Source organism: Acomys russatus, chromosome 24 (genome assembly GCF_903995435.1).
Source record: "Acomys russatus chromosome 24, mAcoRus1.1, whole genome shotgun sequence".
NCBI classification, from domain to species: Eukaryota; Metazoa; Chordata; class Mammalia; order Rodentia; family Muridae; genus Acomys; species Acomys russatus.
In genome coordinates, this window is record NC_067160.1 from 45783576 (window position 1) to 45801483 (window position 17908).

Here is a 17908-nt window from a genome sequence, read left to right on the forward strand (position 1 = left end):
CAGGAGTTGGTGATTGGATATGAAAGGAATCCATAAAATTATTGACATTGTTTCTTTTTTGTATTATTGGTGTCGGAGACCATATATAGGGTTGCCTTTAAAGAAAATTATATTATCAGGGATTATTTATTACTTATCAACCTTGAAAAACATAAGATGTAATGTTTCACATTGCTTTTACCCCTAAAATCTTCTTACACAGCCCGCTTACCTGATAAATACTGAGTTTATATAAAAAGGTTGTGGTTGGTGGTGCTTGCCTCCTAACACCTGGGAGGCAGAGGCCGATGGATCTCTGTGAGTTTGAGGCCAGCCTGGTCTACAAGGTGAATCCAGGACAGGCAAGGCTACACACAGAGAAACCCTGTCTCAAAAACATAAAAACAAACAAACAAACAAACAAACTCAAAAAGGTTGTAGTTTACATAGTTCTTTCATTTAAAAAATTTTATGTGCATGGATGCTTTATCTGCATGTATATCTGTGTACCATGTGCCTGGTGTCCACAGAGGCCATAAACAAGTGTTGGGTTTCCTGAATCTGGAGTTAAAAAAAGTTGTGGATTCTGGGAATTGGACAGGGATCCTCCGGCAGAGCAGCCAATACTCTTAACTGCTGAAATATTTCTCTAGCCCCTGCCTTGTCCATATTTCTATCAGAAAGCCCAAGACAGGTAACACTTGCCTGTGTATTATCTTCCTCCAGGCAGGAAGCTGGGGTGCTTGCCTGCTTTATGTTCCTAGCTCTTGTACTTGGTGCATGGATGTTAAGATGCAGAGTTTTTATATATAATACTAAACAACTAAATAGTGGTCACACTCTGATCTGTGAGTTCAGAAGTTAAACAAGATAGGACAAATGAAGAAGCATAATTATGAAACCTCCATTTGTAACACAAAGGAAATAAAGCATAGAGAAGGTTTGATGCTTTATATGGAGTTGATGATATCTGAAGTTTTATTAAGCCCTAGAATGCAAATAAATATTTAGATGATGAGCCTGGAGTCAGGTGATTGAAAGCTAAGAGTCCCAATACTCTTCTTCAGTTTCGCATCACAAGTAGGCTAGGTGAAATAGGCACTCTCACTTTGTCCTCCAGACAAGCTATTCTCTCTCTCTCTCTCCTCTCTCTCCCTCTCTCCTCTCCTCTCTCCTCTCTCTCTCCTCTCTCCTCTTCTCTCTCTCTCTCTCTCTCTCTCTCTCTCTCTCTCTCTCAATATACAACAGTATCTAACCTAGGACTTATGAACATGACAGAGAATACACTGATTACACAGAAACACAGGTATGAGGGGGAGTAGGTTGCTCCTCCCTAAGACCCTTTAGCACAGATCTTTGATTACACAGTTGCACCTGGAGAGAAAGGTAGGTGATAGGCTTTAGCTCGACCTAGCATAGCAGGTCGATTCAATTCAAATAAGGTACGAGATGCACAATCTCTTCTGTTCCTCCATGTTCAAGGTCAAATTTATCTACAGGAGGATAATATCTGCAAGATATTAGTAATAGACTCATTGAACATAGGTAGAACTTTTAGTATTAGTTTCTTTTTAATTGCCACTTAAACCCTCTCAAGAAAACAGACGATCACTGGCATGTGAAAAAAAAAAGAAAACCAAAGTCCGGGTGTGCTGGTTTCATAATCAGATGAAATTTATATCAATCTAGTCTTTGAAATTATATATCCATATTCTTAGACATGAATGATAAACAATAAAAATTACTAATACATTAATACTAGCCTGAATAGTCTTCTCCATTTCTTTCATTTTCGATGGCATGAATAAATCTTAACTTTTAAAGCTTGATTTTCTTGTAAATTCAAGTGTTTGGCTTGCCAACTATTTTCATTGATTCTTATAGGAATTTAGGAGTTTGGAAGAACTTGTGGAGAATAGTTTCAGCCTGGAGGGGCTGTCAGTGGATTTGAGTCGGAAAGTCTTGTACAGGTGGGATGCAAAAGGCTCCACACCCTCCAATGAGTCCCAGTGCATGAGCATGAGGTCCACACTCCCTCCAGGACAGAGGATCCCTCATGCCATGAGCACTGCAACCCATCCATTTTTACCCACCACCCCCTCTTTTGCCTCCAAGCTTGCTTTAACCTCCTGTCCGGGGGTGTCTTGCTCAGTGGCTTTTGCTCCTGCTGCTGCTTTTGCCTCCCTCTTTCCACCCCTTTCCCAGCCTTGCCTGGGATTTCTGCTCACTCCTTAAGCCTTCCTCACACTTTCTGAGAAGCTGTTTGTAACCTATATGACTAAATTCAGGCCTCTGCTAGTTTGTCTAGAGCTTTCTGTTCCTTTCTCTCACAGCTCCTGTGCATTTTGAACGACCCATTCTTGCATTTATTTCAGTAGCCTCTGTCTCTCCAGCTAGATTTCATTCCATGTGGACAAGGGCCTCACTTTGCCCGGTGTCTGTCTCTTCCCTGGTTACTAGTACATGGTTTGCTACTAAATTGCCTATTCAGTAGCTTGCTTAAATGACACACTTAGGGAAACACTGCCATTTCTTTCTAAGATGGTCTAAAGTAGACTGATCTTAGGAGCTGCTTTCACCCCTGCTGTGTTTACAAATGCTTAGAAAAGTTTCAGAGACCCAAAGGTGTTCCCTCACAAATTATCTTGAAATGCAATAGCCACAGTGAATGCTTAAATCTGTGGGATTCTGAGAGCCTTTTTCATTTTGATGGAGTGGGAGTCTGATGGGGTCAGAGCTGTATAGGAATATAAATGGTTGAGCCTGGATCTTTGACATGTTGAACTAGAATACCTGTGAAATGCAAGGCAGAATGGTGATTAGACTTTGTGATAGGGACCTAGAACTGGGGAGGCTGTAGAGGAGGCTTCAGAGAGAGAAGGAAGGGAAAGTCTCAGGAAATTGATTTAATGGAAAGGGCTTGGATTAGGAGTCAGAAGACAAATATGGCCTGGAAGAGGGCTTTCCACTTTCCTCATTTAACAGAATGTTGGACAAGTAACAGTATGGTAGTGAGTGGTAAGAGAAGCAGCAAGAACACCTTCCCCTCTTCTAATGCTGCTTTAAGAAATAATGACAAACAAAATGAATCTCAAGTGGAAAGATGGTAACAAAGTCAGAGATCATGGAATCTTTTGTTTGCTTAGAAAAGTCATAGACCTCACCTGGGGATTGTGAATGAAAGGAAGAAATGCTTCTGTGATTAAGTTGAGGCTACAAAACAGTTGTGAATTCTCAGTATTGGAAAAGAATCTTACATTTTTTGTTGTATATTTTACAAAGTTTTCATTTAAAAAGACATGTAGTACACATTTGGTCATTCAGCAACAGTCACATGTGAATGTTGGTTCACCACAGAACCAGTAAGCAATGCCCTTTTACCTCCTGGGAAAGTAGTTCTCAACCTTTCTAGTGCTGTGACCCTTTAAAACAGTTCCTCATGTTGTGGTGACCCCCCCACAATAAGATTATTTCATTGCTACTTCATAACTTTAATTTTGCTACTGTTATTAATTGTAATGTGAATATCTGATATGCGGGATATCTACGTGACCCCTTTGAAAAGGTCATCTGATCCCTAAAGGGGTCAGAACCCACAAGTTGAGAACTGCTGTCCTAGGGGTTTCTAGAGTTTGGGATGCTACTGAGTCTGTGCAATATTAGTTATTTCTTTCCTTGTCCTTCTTGTGCTCCTCACCCTCTTCCTCCTCCTCACCCTTTACCGTCTCCTCATTCTTTACCTCCTCCTCCTTTTCTTCATCTTTCAAGTTATGTGGCTAGCATCTTACTCAGCTTTGCTCACTGTGCTCAACTGGTCAGATTCTGACTACAGAACTGGGACTAGTATTTCTGGTAGCACCTCCCGCCCCCCGCCCTCTGTTGTTTTGAGATAGTATCTCACTGTGTAGCTCAGATTTTTCCCAAGTTAATGATCTTTCTGACTCGGCCTCCTGAGTGTTAGGAGTACAAGTGTGTGCTGCCATGCCTGGCTGTGGGATGTGTTGTTGTTACTGCTTTTTGTGTGTGTGTCTTTCACATTATGATTATTGTTACCTTTTCACCCCTTTAAGGGGCTTTAAAAGTAGACTATGTGAAAGAAATGTAACTGACTCCCAAGGCCTAAAATATTTAATTTAGGCTCTTTAGAGAAAAAGGAGTGTGTTCTTAAACATCTCTTTAGGTGCTAAGTTGTCCAAGAAATGAAGTCCATGACAATTCAGAGTAGCTTTAATACTTTAGGGCTTCTCTTTGAAAAGTGACTTCAGCTGCTGACTCCTGAGAATATATATGGTGAAGTGAAACATTTGATTGAACGCTGTCTTGTTTGACTTGACAGTACATAAGAGGAGGAAAGGATTTACAAACAGTGTGGGATCACAGAAGAGTCCTAAAAAATGCTGAAGCCTATGCTGGTCCAATTTCTGCCCTTGGCTTATCTCAGGCAGCCACAGGTAATTGTTAGTTCCTGTATGTTGAAGCCAGAGCAAAAGCAAACATGTATGTGAGGTTGATTTATTTTTTTCTTATATTTTGCTAGTCTTCTGAAGAGATTTTCTTTTAAGAAAAGATTAAACTATTAAATGTTAGATTTAAGGAAGCCTCTTACACCATTTTCTGATTTTGCTAGTATTTCATATCACCTGCCTCTCTAACGGGATGCCATCAGTCTGTTCTGACTGTAAGTTTCCTTGGTCCTGACTCCTCCTCCTGTCCTCCTTTCACTCTAAGTTGTGAGAAATATTAGTTGTGAAATAGAGATGATTGTGCAGTGGAACCCTGTCTAATCAATTCCTAAATAATATACTCTTTCCAAAGCAGGTCTGATATTTACAGTTTGATTCCCATTTTCTGCTTGCAGTGTTTGTTGATGGTATCTAACATTTCCTGGCATCAGATAAACAAAGGCTGCTGTTTCCTTTTCAACCTTTTCAGCTATTATCCTCATGCAAGAGCTAACAAGTGGAGCTTAGGTGAATTACTAAACCATGATCCTGTCCATCAAAAGAAGCTAGGAGCCTTGAGTAACATGCCTCGTTAACTGATAGGTTCAGTTCCATACTGGTAGTGCTAGAATAATTTGTATAAACCAAGCAGTACAGATTCCTTATTTTAGCACTAAGACTTACAAAGGCTTCTTTTAGCAGCCTTTAATTTTGTACTTATGTATGTGACATAGCCTGTGGCTGTGATAGCTACTGTGAATCTGCAGTTGTTTGGGGATGAAAGGAGGAGGCAGCTGGAAACTCGGGTAGCTACATCTAGCTGTCTACCTAGAGAAGGCCTTGATTTCAAGTTTATCTAAACAAGCTCGACTAATCCCAACTATCTAGGGGGATCCACTGTCAAAACAAGCAGCGTGGCCCTGAGGCAAACACAGCCATACAGAAATGAAGGCTGGGGCTTCCAATACTCTGATGACTGCATACTGGAGGCTTTTTTCCCCCTGAAAGAGGGTAAGAGAGGTAGAATTTGCATAATGCCTTTTCATTGGAAACTTTTGGAAAGCTGACAGACCCCCAGCTTATAGATCTGTAGCCACAATACAGAGTCTATAGGAGAATCCTTGAATGACCTAACCATATTGAAAGGAAATATAAAAGCGTCCAAGTATAGCCAAGTGAGAGAGGAAAAGAGGCCGATGCATTGTCTAACATCTGCTGCACTTCTCGTTAGTTTTGTTCTTTGCTATTCTATGTGGACTTTGGAGAAGCCTAAGACAGCCTAACATGAATCCTATAATCTTCCTTCTGAATATTTATGTAGCGTGCCAGCTTCTAAGCTGTCCTTTGCGTTTTCCTACTTCCCCCTCATTTTCATGCTCTCAAATGAGGCCAACATTTCAAAAGCTAAATAAATGTTTGTGAATGTTTATAAAAGATTTGCATAAATTTGTCCTTGTCTGACAAAGATCACTTTTTTCTTATGCCAGTTCTGAAAAAAAAAAAATTTTTTTTTTAAAGGTTTTGGTTCTTGTCTTGACAACAAAGTCCCGCATCCCAGAACAATGATTGCTGATTAAGTGGGTATGCAGTTGTGGCTGAATAGGCTTTCAAGATACTGGGTAAAAAGACCCATCATCTGAAGGCTGAATTATAGAATTTAGAAAATGTTATCAGAGGCACATATTTAAATCAATTTTTATGGTACCGTGTCATTAGATAAGACAAAGACTTCTTACAAGTTAAAAGTATAACCACCCACGGTTTAAGAAATTGTCCTGTATAAATTTTAATAAATAGAATGTTTCATTAGCTCAGAATATCACCTCTCTCCTATGTTTGAACATGTTTAAAAATAATCTTTAGGCCTTTAGGTATTTTTTGGAGCCTGTAAGTCTCCCAGCAGTATATGTGCATATGGTTACTGGGGTGCTGATCAGAGGGTGTTTAGTAGGCAGTCTTTTATATATCTGAATGCTCAATCATACCTTGAGAAAAATACAAATTCTATGAAATATGTGTCAGCGCTTAATTATAGGACATCCACACACACAACACCCAGACACTTGTGCCACCAGTGTGTTTTCTGAACTCATTTATCTTTTAAAATTAGAATGGATTTTGAGGGGTGGCAGGGGAAGTTGTGGGGAGAGGCGCTAATTTAGTTCCAAGATATTGGAAGATTGGCAGCAGAGAGAGGTAACAGCCAGCTCTGTTCATCTTTTGGTTGTATTGGTTTAGAGGTTTAAGTTGTCATTAAGGCACAAACTAGAGCCACTTCTCTGACACAGTTTTTATCACATCTGCTAGGCTTGTGTCCCAAGAGGAGACGTGGGGAGCAGTGAATTCAGCATGGGCCCATTATCGACTGCTTTTTCGTGTGTTGTAAAAGGAGTGAGACCTCAGGGAGGCTTGGAGCCTCCTCCCGTGTAATGTCCAAGTCAGATTTGAAGGACTGGTGGCAGGAAAGCTTTGGCCTTGGGGTGTGAATTCTAAGAAATAGAGGCACAATTAAGTTTAAAAAATTCAAGGACTTTGAGCTTGATAATGAAAGATTTTTTTCCTAGACTAATGTGAGCAGAAAAGATGCCCATCTGTGCACATTTTTGTGTGCATTTAAAATATTTAAAAGCTGACAGCTTTTAATACGCTTACAAAATAGTATTTTCTTAATCAGTGCTCTTTTTTCCTTCCTTCCTTCCTTCCTTTCTTTCTTTCTTTCTTTCTTTCTTTCTTTCTTTCTTTCTATCTTTCTTTCTATCTTTCTATCTTTCCAGCTTTCTTTCTAGTAGTAGTTTCCCGAGGGCAAATGAGTTCTTGAGGAAAATTGTGTTCCCAGTTTTACTGCAGGGACCCGTTCCTTTGGTATATGCTGACTTGAGGCCTTTTCCCTTTCCTTTTAGAATTGTTGGTAACACACATGCTCAGATAACAGGAATATAAATGATTAAGGAAATGATCAAACTAAAAACCATTTAAAGGGGTGATATGAAGTCTAAGGAACTGTACTACTGATGTCACCAAATGTTAATAGTGTGAAATTAATTTGTTCACTTTGGAACTATTTGAACCCCAGCCTTAAGAATTGTATTGGCATTTAAACGTGGCCTCTCTGTTTTTTAACTCTATACTGTGCAGTTTAAAGTTTATCAAATGAAAGTTTGGACTAAAGGATTTTTTTTTTATTGTGACTATGGAACAATTTGTAGGCAATTATTTTGATGAAAAGAAAGAACATAAAAAGGATAAATCAAATTTGTTTAAAAAAAAAAAAAAAAGAAAAGAAAAGACCCTGTATTTTCACTTTGGACTTGAGAAGGCATAGATATTGCCGTATAAAAGTAGGTCTTTGGCTGTTGGAACTTTCCTTTATTTTACCTGAAAGTCTTTGATAATGTAAACAAAATGTTAATATATGTTGGGAATGTTGGGAAGGTCATTGTGTGGTAGAGTGCTTACTTGGAATGCCCAAGGCCCTGAGTTTGGTCACAGCGTGACTTATAAAAAAAGATTATGTGAATGAAATTGATAATATGCTTATAGAGTATGGTAAATTTACCTATTGTGATGTTATCTTTGAATTGCCACACTAATTCTAAATGTTAGGTATAATTCAGAGTACTATAGTTATATGCATAACTAAAAATTAAAATTTATAAAAAGTAATCTTGGAGTAAATATTGAATATTCCTAAAAGAGAAAATTAGCAGTATATTTGAACAGTATTGTTCAAAAATTGACCTGGTTTTTATGTTTAGTGTTGAAAGGCCATTCTGTAAAGCCCCTTTTTCAAAGCCTCCTTTTCTCACTGGGAGAGAAAATAAATAGATCTTAACCATGATATGGATCTTGAATTTAATTTGATGCTTATAATGGAAAAATAAAATTTTATTTACTCATTCCTCATTTAGGAAACTTCCCATTAACATCCTTGAACTTGATGCTTATTAAGTTTCCAGGAACTTCTGCATTTCCATTCTTAACTATAAACATTAGAAACCTTTGTTAACTTTCCCTTGGAGTCACTGGCTTTAACTTGAAATGGCTTAAAGTGCAAATTTTGTTAGCTTTTTGAATGTGTGGATTGTGTGTGTTCTGTAACTTTCAGTTTGAGTTTTAAGATCATCAGTCAAAAGATTTTCTTTCCCATCAGTGGCACTGCTTTCACGTGCAGGAGTCAGAGGGTCAGCTTTCCCTCATGCTAGTAAGCAAAACAAAACAAAACCAATTTAAACACAGTATGTTAGGAATTTGAGCTTCTCTTTTTCTCACATACCTATGATTTTGAAATGAACAGATTATGTATACAAAACCCAGGAAATGTTCTCCCACTGGCTGTCCTGTTTACCTTTGTCCCCCACTCCAAGCCCCTTCTTCCCCTGACTGCCCTCCTCTTCAAACTTCCCTCTCCCCAGGTAAATTATCAACTGCTCTTTCAGCTTTTAGACTGCACTAAAAGGCTAAGTATAGTTTTACATATTTTAAAATACACTCATTTATTCACAGTATATCTTAGACATTTTCTTGCATACCTTTTTCCTCCAACCTTTAATTATGGAGCATGTGCACCATCTCTCAGTATTCTGTACTTTCAGGAGACACTGTAATGTAAGATCAGCTGGCACTTTATCCTTCAGAAGCACTTATTTGTGGGGTATGTATGCCCAACTGCTGTTTTCATCTGTCAAATAAAAGTTACTTTTGTTTATAGGTTTCTTTGAAGAAATGAAATGAAGTATTTTACTTAGGAAAGGATGTCTGTTACAGGATTGCCTACACACCTTCTAAAGCCCAGATTTAGAGTGACTTGGTCAAACCTTCTTATGATTAACAGTTCCAGATAAATTCACTGAATTTAGTCTTCAAAGCTTTACTGATTCTATAATGTATATTATAAATATAAAACTTTACTTAGTTTTTAAGAGACTGTCTCTGTGTTGGAACATATCCCTCTTTCTTCACAGTATGGAAAATTCCCTTGATGGGCTTTCTGACCAGAGGTGAGACTTCTCATTAGGGAAGATGAACCCAGGGTAGACCAAGATTAGCCCGGAGTTCGTTTCTGACTTCGGTTGTTTCATCCTGCTGGGCCTGTGTTGGCTCGGTCTCCTGGTGGTCAGAGTTTTGTGGATGTTGCTTTTCTGCTCCCGTACAGCTGGCTGTTTAATATATGCATAACTGAAAGGGTTGTGTGACTCCCCCCACCCCCGTCCTCTTTCTTCCCACATGAAATCCCATATATTTTGTTATAAAGAAAAGCATTTTGGAAATTGCCTGTTTTGTAAATTGTCTGGTGACACAAAGGGGTTGAATGCTGTATTCTTGTCTCATTTATTTTGAAAACTTTGCTACCAAACTCACCTTAATCAATGAGCTCAGTGTTGTCTCCAATAAGTTATGTGTTGGATATATTGATTGGGAGGGATTTTAGAAAACCCATCTGGGGTTTATAATGTCAGCAGTGTTTTGATTATGAAAAGAGTTGGAACCTAGGGACATGGAACCAGGTGGCGAATGTCCTAAAGCCAGTGGTGACATGGTGGACTGGTTCCCTCTTGGGATCTAGTTCATGCCCTGAACTTTAACTGTGGTGACTGGCTACTATAAATTCTCTTTCTTTCTTTCTTTCTTTCTCTTTCTTTCTTTCTTTCTTTCTTTCTTTCTTTCTTTCTTTCTTTCTTTCTTTCTTTCTCATTAAAATGTTAAAAGGAATCAAACTGTACATAAAAAGATTTGTGAAAATATAAACTTGGAATTGATCTGGAGAACTGGCACACAGTCCTCCCCACCCCCACCTTTGCAATGAGGTCGTTTACATTTCATCAGCTGCCCTGCATTTCCGAGATTCTCTTTATGTTACCGGAGTGGAGGCTGAGCTGAGGCTGACTGGCTGAGAGAGCTTGTGTGGGAGAGAAAACAGTGAAATTGACATCTACAAACCAAGTTCCCTAGCCAGACATAGTTCTCGAGAGAAAGGGGGGTTGGTAACTGGTCAACGATTATTTCCCCAGAAAAATTAGTGTTGAAAGATTCTGCTATACTCTGCAATAACTAGAAGACTCAAAAAATATTCAAATCAGGGTTTTACTCCCCCTCCCTTGGAGAGTGATCTTTCCATATTTGAATAATTGTGTTTTTCTTTGGACAAAGAGGATAAGGTAACTGAATATTTATATATGATGAAAGCATCAGTAGACAGAAAATTGGTTTATTTTGGCAGTTTCTAATTTACAAAGAACATTGCTTGTTTCTTTTTTCTTGTCTTCCCTTCCCTAAACTCAGAAGTAGATATTTTAGTTCTGATTGAAATCATGTGATTATGCCTATTACCAGATAGATGCTCATTTCCCCCCCTCTGACAGCACACCACCATCTTGTTTGACTTAAATTGAAATATCAAGCTCTTGTGGCATCACAAACATGAAGAAACATACGGTAATATGCAAACACACGCCTGCATTTTCATACATCCCCTATTCCCTCATCTCCCCTACCCTACTACTTTGTTGTGTAGAAAGAAAGTTCTTGGGAGGTGGGTTATACTCAGGCTATATTTTTCGTTTCTGTATTCTAATATTATTTGGCAGACAAGTTCATGGTTGACTATTACTCTTGATATAAGAAAGTGGCAAGTAGTTTCTATATTGTAGTGAGTAATAAGTTGGGCATATTCGATTCTTTTGACTCCGCTGTAGAGCACAATGCTTTCTTGTAGCCATGGGAGTCCTTTCTTTCAAAAATCTTTTGAGGCCTTTTCCCAGCACAACTCCAGCATAGAGTAGAGAAGTGCTTTCTGTACCTGAAACTTTTGAGGAGTAAAAGATAGCTGTCTTTGTAGCTGCTGATGTTGGCAATGAGTGAGCACATGGTACTGACTTTCAGAAAAAAATGTGTATTAAGTTGAGAGATGCTTTCTGGTGTTATCATGGTATCATGGGAGTTTTGTATGTGGATAATATATTTTATAATTATATTAAAATGAGTTTTTTATACAGTCTCTTTTCCAGCATTTGCCTGATAATATGTGCTTGGAAACTAATCCTTATATGATGCTCTATTTGAGCTACATACTACTGGTTTAAAATCACAGTAGGTACATTGCTGAATGCCACATAGAATATCCAACTGATAGGCAAATGCCTCTCAAAACATGCTGGTATTCTTCTCTGCTTCTTTAGTCCTTACTGTTTTATAGCATGCCATAACAGTACTGTGATATACGTAGACCCAATCCAAGATGATATTAAAACTAGGATATGCTCAATTGAATTGTCTTGGCAGAACACACTCTGGCAGAGCAAGTCATGTGCTTTCTGCTTCACTGAGTGGGTTATTAGATTGATGTGGTTTATTTCTTGAATGATAGAACTGGTTTTAAAAATAAATGAAGCGAGAAGCATCAATTCAGTTAGCATTGATAATTCATTATTATTGGTTAGAAAAGCGCTACATTTGTAAACTGATCTTTAATTTATCACTTGGATTAGTATTTGCAACAGGCAGATTTGTTTTCATTTAAACCAGTTCCCCAATGTGTCCTTCATTTTGGCTTCAGGTTGGGATTTAAAATAGTTAAAAAGAGAATCAAATTCATGAAAGGAATATTTTTAAAGAATGTATAACGCTGGTCAATGACTTTATGATAAACATCAACTGTGGGCTGTCCAAGCCTATGGTAAAATTAGTCAAGCTATAGAAAATTCTATGAAGGAAGTAATAGTTAATTACTTGTATATATGGTTAGCTGTGTGCATATATGTATATGTAACATGTGTCTATTAGGAAGAGTTCCCCACCCCATGTTGTGTTGCATGTTCCAATGCTCTTGTCTTAATGTAAGAACATTGTCTTTTATTAATAAATTGTTGAGATGCTGTTGCTTTCTGTGCCCCTTTCCTGAAAAACTTGCTTGCCTTGATGTGCCTCAGCATTTATAAGAACATTTATTCATACTGATAGTTTGCTTTGGATTTTCATAATTTACAAGCAGGTAAGTATGTCTAATTATAGTAATGATGTTTAACTAAAAACATTGGTCACAGTTTGATTTCAAAATTACTGCATGCCAAAAATGGCAACTTTTTGATAAAGCAACTAAATGGTGTTTTAAACTCTAAAAATGAACTTAGGAATGTTCAGGAACAGTTATCTTCAAGTTGGCTTTATCTTCTGCTGTAATTCGGCCTATTGATGCTGGGAAGTGTTGTCTAATCCTGGCCCCTCTGTTCCTAGGTAACAGGCAAAAACAGTGCCAGCAACAGCAGCCCTGCCAGGCCAAACCCATGTGGCTCAGTGTTATTCACTCTGATCCATATGGTCAGGCTGGAGATGGTCCCTGGAGGGGTGTTAACACTCAGCAACCCAAGCACCTCCCTCCCTTCGGAGCTTTCCTGCATGGCTCCTGCTGCTTGCCCATGTGTGGTTCTTGATTAATTTTTCATTTTTAATGAAGTTTGATCATGTTTATTATTTCTCATGATTGACTGCCTCGCACTTCTCCTGTGTAATTGATAAAGCACATATTTCTTCATCTGTCTCCTCTTTCTTTAGGGTAAAGTTGCTAGATGGTGTTCTGTGATTAATGTTAGATTTATTGGTCCCATTAGATGTATAAATTATCTCTCTTTCTCTCCACAGGAAGTTCTACAGACTTTGACCAAGTTTTGTTTTCCCTTCTATGTGGACAGGTAGTGTCAGATTTTCAAACTTTATTAGTATTAAAAAAAAAAAAAAAGAATAGTATTAAACTTGCTAAAGAAAATAAAAGCCATACCATTCTTAACATTCTGTCTGTTTAACCATGATTTAAAGCACTTCTGCTCCAAGGAGAATTGCAGTATTTTCCTTTCCTGGGAATTTTATTGACACTATCAAAAAGTTTAAAGCTTAGAGCTGTGTGTTACATGGTTTGTGAGATGTATTTTATGTAGCATTCAATTTTTGATTTTGGTTATCAGACTTAAACCATGATTAAGAATGGTTGGTATTTAATTCAGTACTGTTGAATTTGTATTTAAATATTAATATGTTTTGCTTATACAAATAATATATGACCACCTGGCCTTATGGTTTGTTTTTCCTTGCTTTCAACTCCAAATTTAAATAGATAAGGACCTATCTTGTTTAGAAGCAGTTTACTACTTAAAAGAAATGTTGCTAGATAGTGTTTTACTTTGGGTTTAAGTGACTAAAGGTGTAGTGTCTTTGGGGAATGAGCATTTTCTATAGGCATGAATACAAAACACACACAAGCGTCTAAACAATCCTTAGTATTCATATCATGAGAAGTGATTTATGGGAAAGGTACAAATATAAGAACTCCAGGATAACTGAAGCTGTGAGGCTTATTTTGTTTTGTTTGTTAAATAATCCACTGCATGATGGGAGCAACTTTTCAAAAATGCAACTTTTTTAAATTGTAACTTATTACTGTTAGTAAAATGTCAAGGTGGTGATCTTCATTTTATGTTTTTAAGATCCATTTGCTATGGTCTCAATGCCAGTGAAGCATGGATCATGTGATCATTTGTTTACTTTCTTGTTGTCTCTTTTGTTTTCTTGGGAAACTGAATTGAGACTGTATATGTATTCTGTTTTTGTTTTTGTTTTAAATTCCACTTTTAGTGTTAGAGAGCTTGTGGAAAATAAGCAAATTATGACTAATGAATTTCATAACATTCCAAGAAAGCTGTGTAAAGTGTAAAACTTCTTCGGGAAGGTTCTATTGAGTATTTTTAGCATCCACAAATAGGCATGACGAAAAGGATTTGGGTGGTTTAGCATGTATATGGATAGTGTGCTACTGATTTTTTTCCTATATATTGTAATACCAGTATCCTGGTTTATTTGTCAAAAGCCAAAGAGTGTTACGGGATGAGACTTGGTAGCCAAGGAGTTTGAGTCCTAGAAGCAACTCTGAAATGCTGTCAGCCACTTAGCATCAGTGCTCTCCCTGGTTCTCACGTGTTGGTTTTAAGTCAGTCAGCTATTGTAGTGGTTTCATGCTTAGCACTTTTATGACCGGGTAGTAGGATGTTTTATTAGTAGGTTGGTACTCAGAACAGACTAGCCTTGATTTTAAGAGGGTCTATCTTTGTAATGAGAGTCCCTTCTCTCCTCCTTGTCCTATTGCCTCTAAAACATAGCAAGACGTGTAGGGTATTGTTGAGAGATGTTCAATACAAATTTTATATTTATATGAATCAGCAGTGTATGGCATTTCTAGCCACCTAAGGAACTATATTATGAAGAGACATAGTTATATAAATTAGTAAGGCTAAATACAGCTAGATATTTAACAAAATATATAAGAAGACATTTTGATAGCACTTCTTCCTAGAATGGTGATCTGTTTTGGTTAAGTGTTCTTTACGTGACCTTTTCTTTTCTTTTCTTTGTTTTTTCAAGACAAGGTTTCTCTGTGTAGCCTTGGCTATCCTGGACTCACTTTGTAGACCAGGCTGGCCTTGAACTCACAGTGATCCACCAGCCTCTGCCCCCTGAGTGCTGGGATTAAAGGTGTGCTCCACCACACCCAGCTCTAATTGACCTTTTCAACTAATATTAGAAGACACACCCCACCATAATGCAGTATGCACGCACATGTGCACACACAAGTACACACTTCTCATTTACACTGCACCCACCACCCTGCTTTCCTGTCCATTTGCATGAATCTGTCCTGAAATAAAAGAAAAGTAGAACTTCAGGGATAACTCTGAAACACCCTCTCTGTCTCTGTCTCCGTCTCCGTCTCTGTCTACCTCCACTCTCCCCCCACCCCCACCCTCACCGCTGTTACCTGTAACATTGGATGCTTTTTTTTTTTTTTTTTTTTTTTTTTTTTTGCTACTGGGAAATATTTTTCTTGTAAAACACATTTGTGCAAATCACTCATACCAGTGGTGTTCTTTATTTTTTCTTTTGCAACATTATTTAGGGATATATTTTGATATTCAGTGTATAATAGGTTGTCTTCACATAATAAATATCCCTTAAAGTAATTTCTACTGATGCCCCAAACAAGAAAAACAAAGAAGATCCCACTTTATTTGGAAGACCATACTTTCTTTTGTACCTCTTTAGGCAGACATACGTCAGTATAGAAGAGATTGTCATAATTAGACTCATTTATGAGAAATACAGAGGTTTTAATGTCACAAGCATTTTTTAATTAGTTGTAGCACTTTCAAATAGATGAGCCCAGATTTTAAGGCCCACAAGTTTGTCCAGGTCTATGCAACTGTTGACTTAGTGAGTAGACTAGCAGGGAGATGAGATGAACAGTGCCTCAGGTGATGGCACTTTCTGATCTCAGGTTTTCTTCCTTAAGGAATAGTCATGCAACTTCCTGACATTCTAGTCTGTACCAAGAGTAGGACTTCTACAGTCGTCATCAAATCACCCATCAGCACTGATGTTTTGCCATCTCTTGTACTGTTTTAAGGTTGTTCTTTCTGAAACTAGGACTTATCAAAAATAATAATCCTGGTAGCTCTGTAAAGTGAGCCCTTCTCATGTATTATCTCGTTTTATCATCCAGCTGTAAGAGAGAAGAGCAAGTACGTGCTCATCATTTCAGACTGTCTGAGTGTGGAGGAATTATGACTTGCTCAAGGTCCGTTAGGCTTATAACCTGTCCTAGGTCTTGTCTCCCACTATATCACCTTGTAGAGAAAGACTAGTCACCAAAAATAGCCCAGGGAGGGGAGGAATGGAAAGAAAAGTAGCTTTGAGTGCCTATTGACTCTAGTCAAAGTGCTACGCTGGTGGTTGCTTCCTCCCTTACTCTTCCAGCAGTGGCCAGGTGATAGATATGAAAGCAAAGGCTTATTCAGGGTAGGTGCTGTTATGTTGAGTTATATCCAGAATGTAGAAATGGTCTCAGATTTGAAGCTCTGTCCTCTGGGTATTTGCCAGTTTAGCTCAAGACATTCTGTAAAGGCATTTTAAACAGTGTCTGAAAGGATGGGGAGACAACAGAAGACTAATATGTTCAGAGAGAACTTGTTATGATGGGTGAGACTTGTGTTGAGTCTATCAGGCCAGCAAGAAGTAGGTAAGTAGAAAAGTGAGCTTGACACCCCATATGCACCATAGAGCAAAGCAGAGGGGAACCACTGAGTGAGCCTGGAGATGTTCAGCCAGAGCAGATGGAACCTGCTGGGGAGGCTGCCGTGTACTGTAAGAGATTGGGCTCTGGCCACAGGAGGCTCTGAAAATGTGCCTACGGGGTCTGAGAGTGCAGCATCTGCCCCAGACATCCCATTTTACAGAAGTCATCATAATCACAGTCACAGTGCTGGGGGAAGGAACACATTCCTGCCCAGAATTCTTTCTACCCACTACTGTCATGAAGCCCTTGGTGGCAGAAGGAGTAAAACACTTTGTTCCTGCCTTGTCTCAAGAAATGTTCACTGCCAGTGATGAAAGCACTTTCTCAGAGTACATGAGAGACATGCCTCATTCTAGACTCAGCAATGACAGGTATATAAAATGAAGTGACACCATTTCATGGTTTTGGAAGCAGCCACAAATGCTAAGGGGACTCAGATGTTACTTGGCACTTTAGCTTGTATGTGTTATCTGCTGAGCACTGTACAGTGTTCCTTTCTTATGCTGGCACATAAGCTATTTGCAGTGTTACCATGCTTGGTATTCTGCATATGGGCAGCAGAGGCCCAGGTAGGTTTAATAATGAGCTCAAGGTGTGGAGTAAGGTACCTTTAGTGTGTGGAGCGGACTGTTTTTCAAGCTCCTTATTTTGCTGCAACCTCTAATTCTACATTGTTTCTTTTTTGCTTTACCGTACTGCTGCCACTAGCTAACACAGCATAAAGTAATTATTTTGAGTAAAGATTATTTTGAATATATAGTTGCTTTAGAAAAATACAAAATTTAGATAACTGAAGAAAATGGTTCCCACAAAGATAGAGAGTTTCCTTGGTTAGTGCACCATTGTAGATTGTTCCATACTTTTGTTTCTGTACCACATATTCATTGTGATGGGTTCTGCTGTGGCTTGTGGTCATTTCCACAGCATTAGTGAGTAGCATGGCAATTGGCCCTAGTGGCAGAGTATGGAGTGGCCTGTAAAGAAATAAGTACCCTTTGGGTGTGTCCTTGACTTGCTGTGTTCTGGAGGGAGGCTCATGACTTCTGTCCTGTAAACTGGGAAGTTCTCTATGGTTCCTCTAGTTTTGACACGTTTAAATTCTGTGGTTATAGATAATTTATTTTGTCAGGCATACATAGACAAGGTCAGGACAGTTCTTCTTAGAAATGTCTGGTGGTTTTCTTGAGCAGATAAAGGCTACACTCTTTTTAACAGTCTGAAATCACTTACTGCTCTGTCCGGAACTCTTGGGAGACTGTCATTCTCAACACTTAGTTCTCTGTGGAGAGATGATAAGAAGCTTGAGGCTCAGGCAAATGCCAAGCTGTACATATGTAGGAAAGCTTTGTGGTTCACAGAATGTCAGTATGGGAAG

The 17908-nt window shown here is 38.5% G+C and overlaps 1 protein-coding gene across 7 annotated transcripts in view; it reads left to right on the forward strand.

Moving 5' to 3' along the window:
- The window catches only part of Dennd1a (DENN domain containing 1A), a 488183-nt gene that overhangs the window by 135522 nt on the left and 334753 nt on the right, over window positions 1–17908 (forward strand). For all 7 annotated transcript variants that reach the window (XM_051166832.1, XM_051166835.1, XM_051166833.1 and 4 more), the window contains one exon: window positions 13056–13105. In XM_051166832.1, the coding sequence (XP_051022789.1) occupies window positions 13056–13105 (50 nt within the window). The remainder of the gene's footprint in view (window positions 1–13055; window positions 13106–17908) is intronic.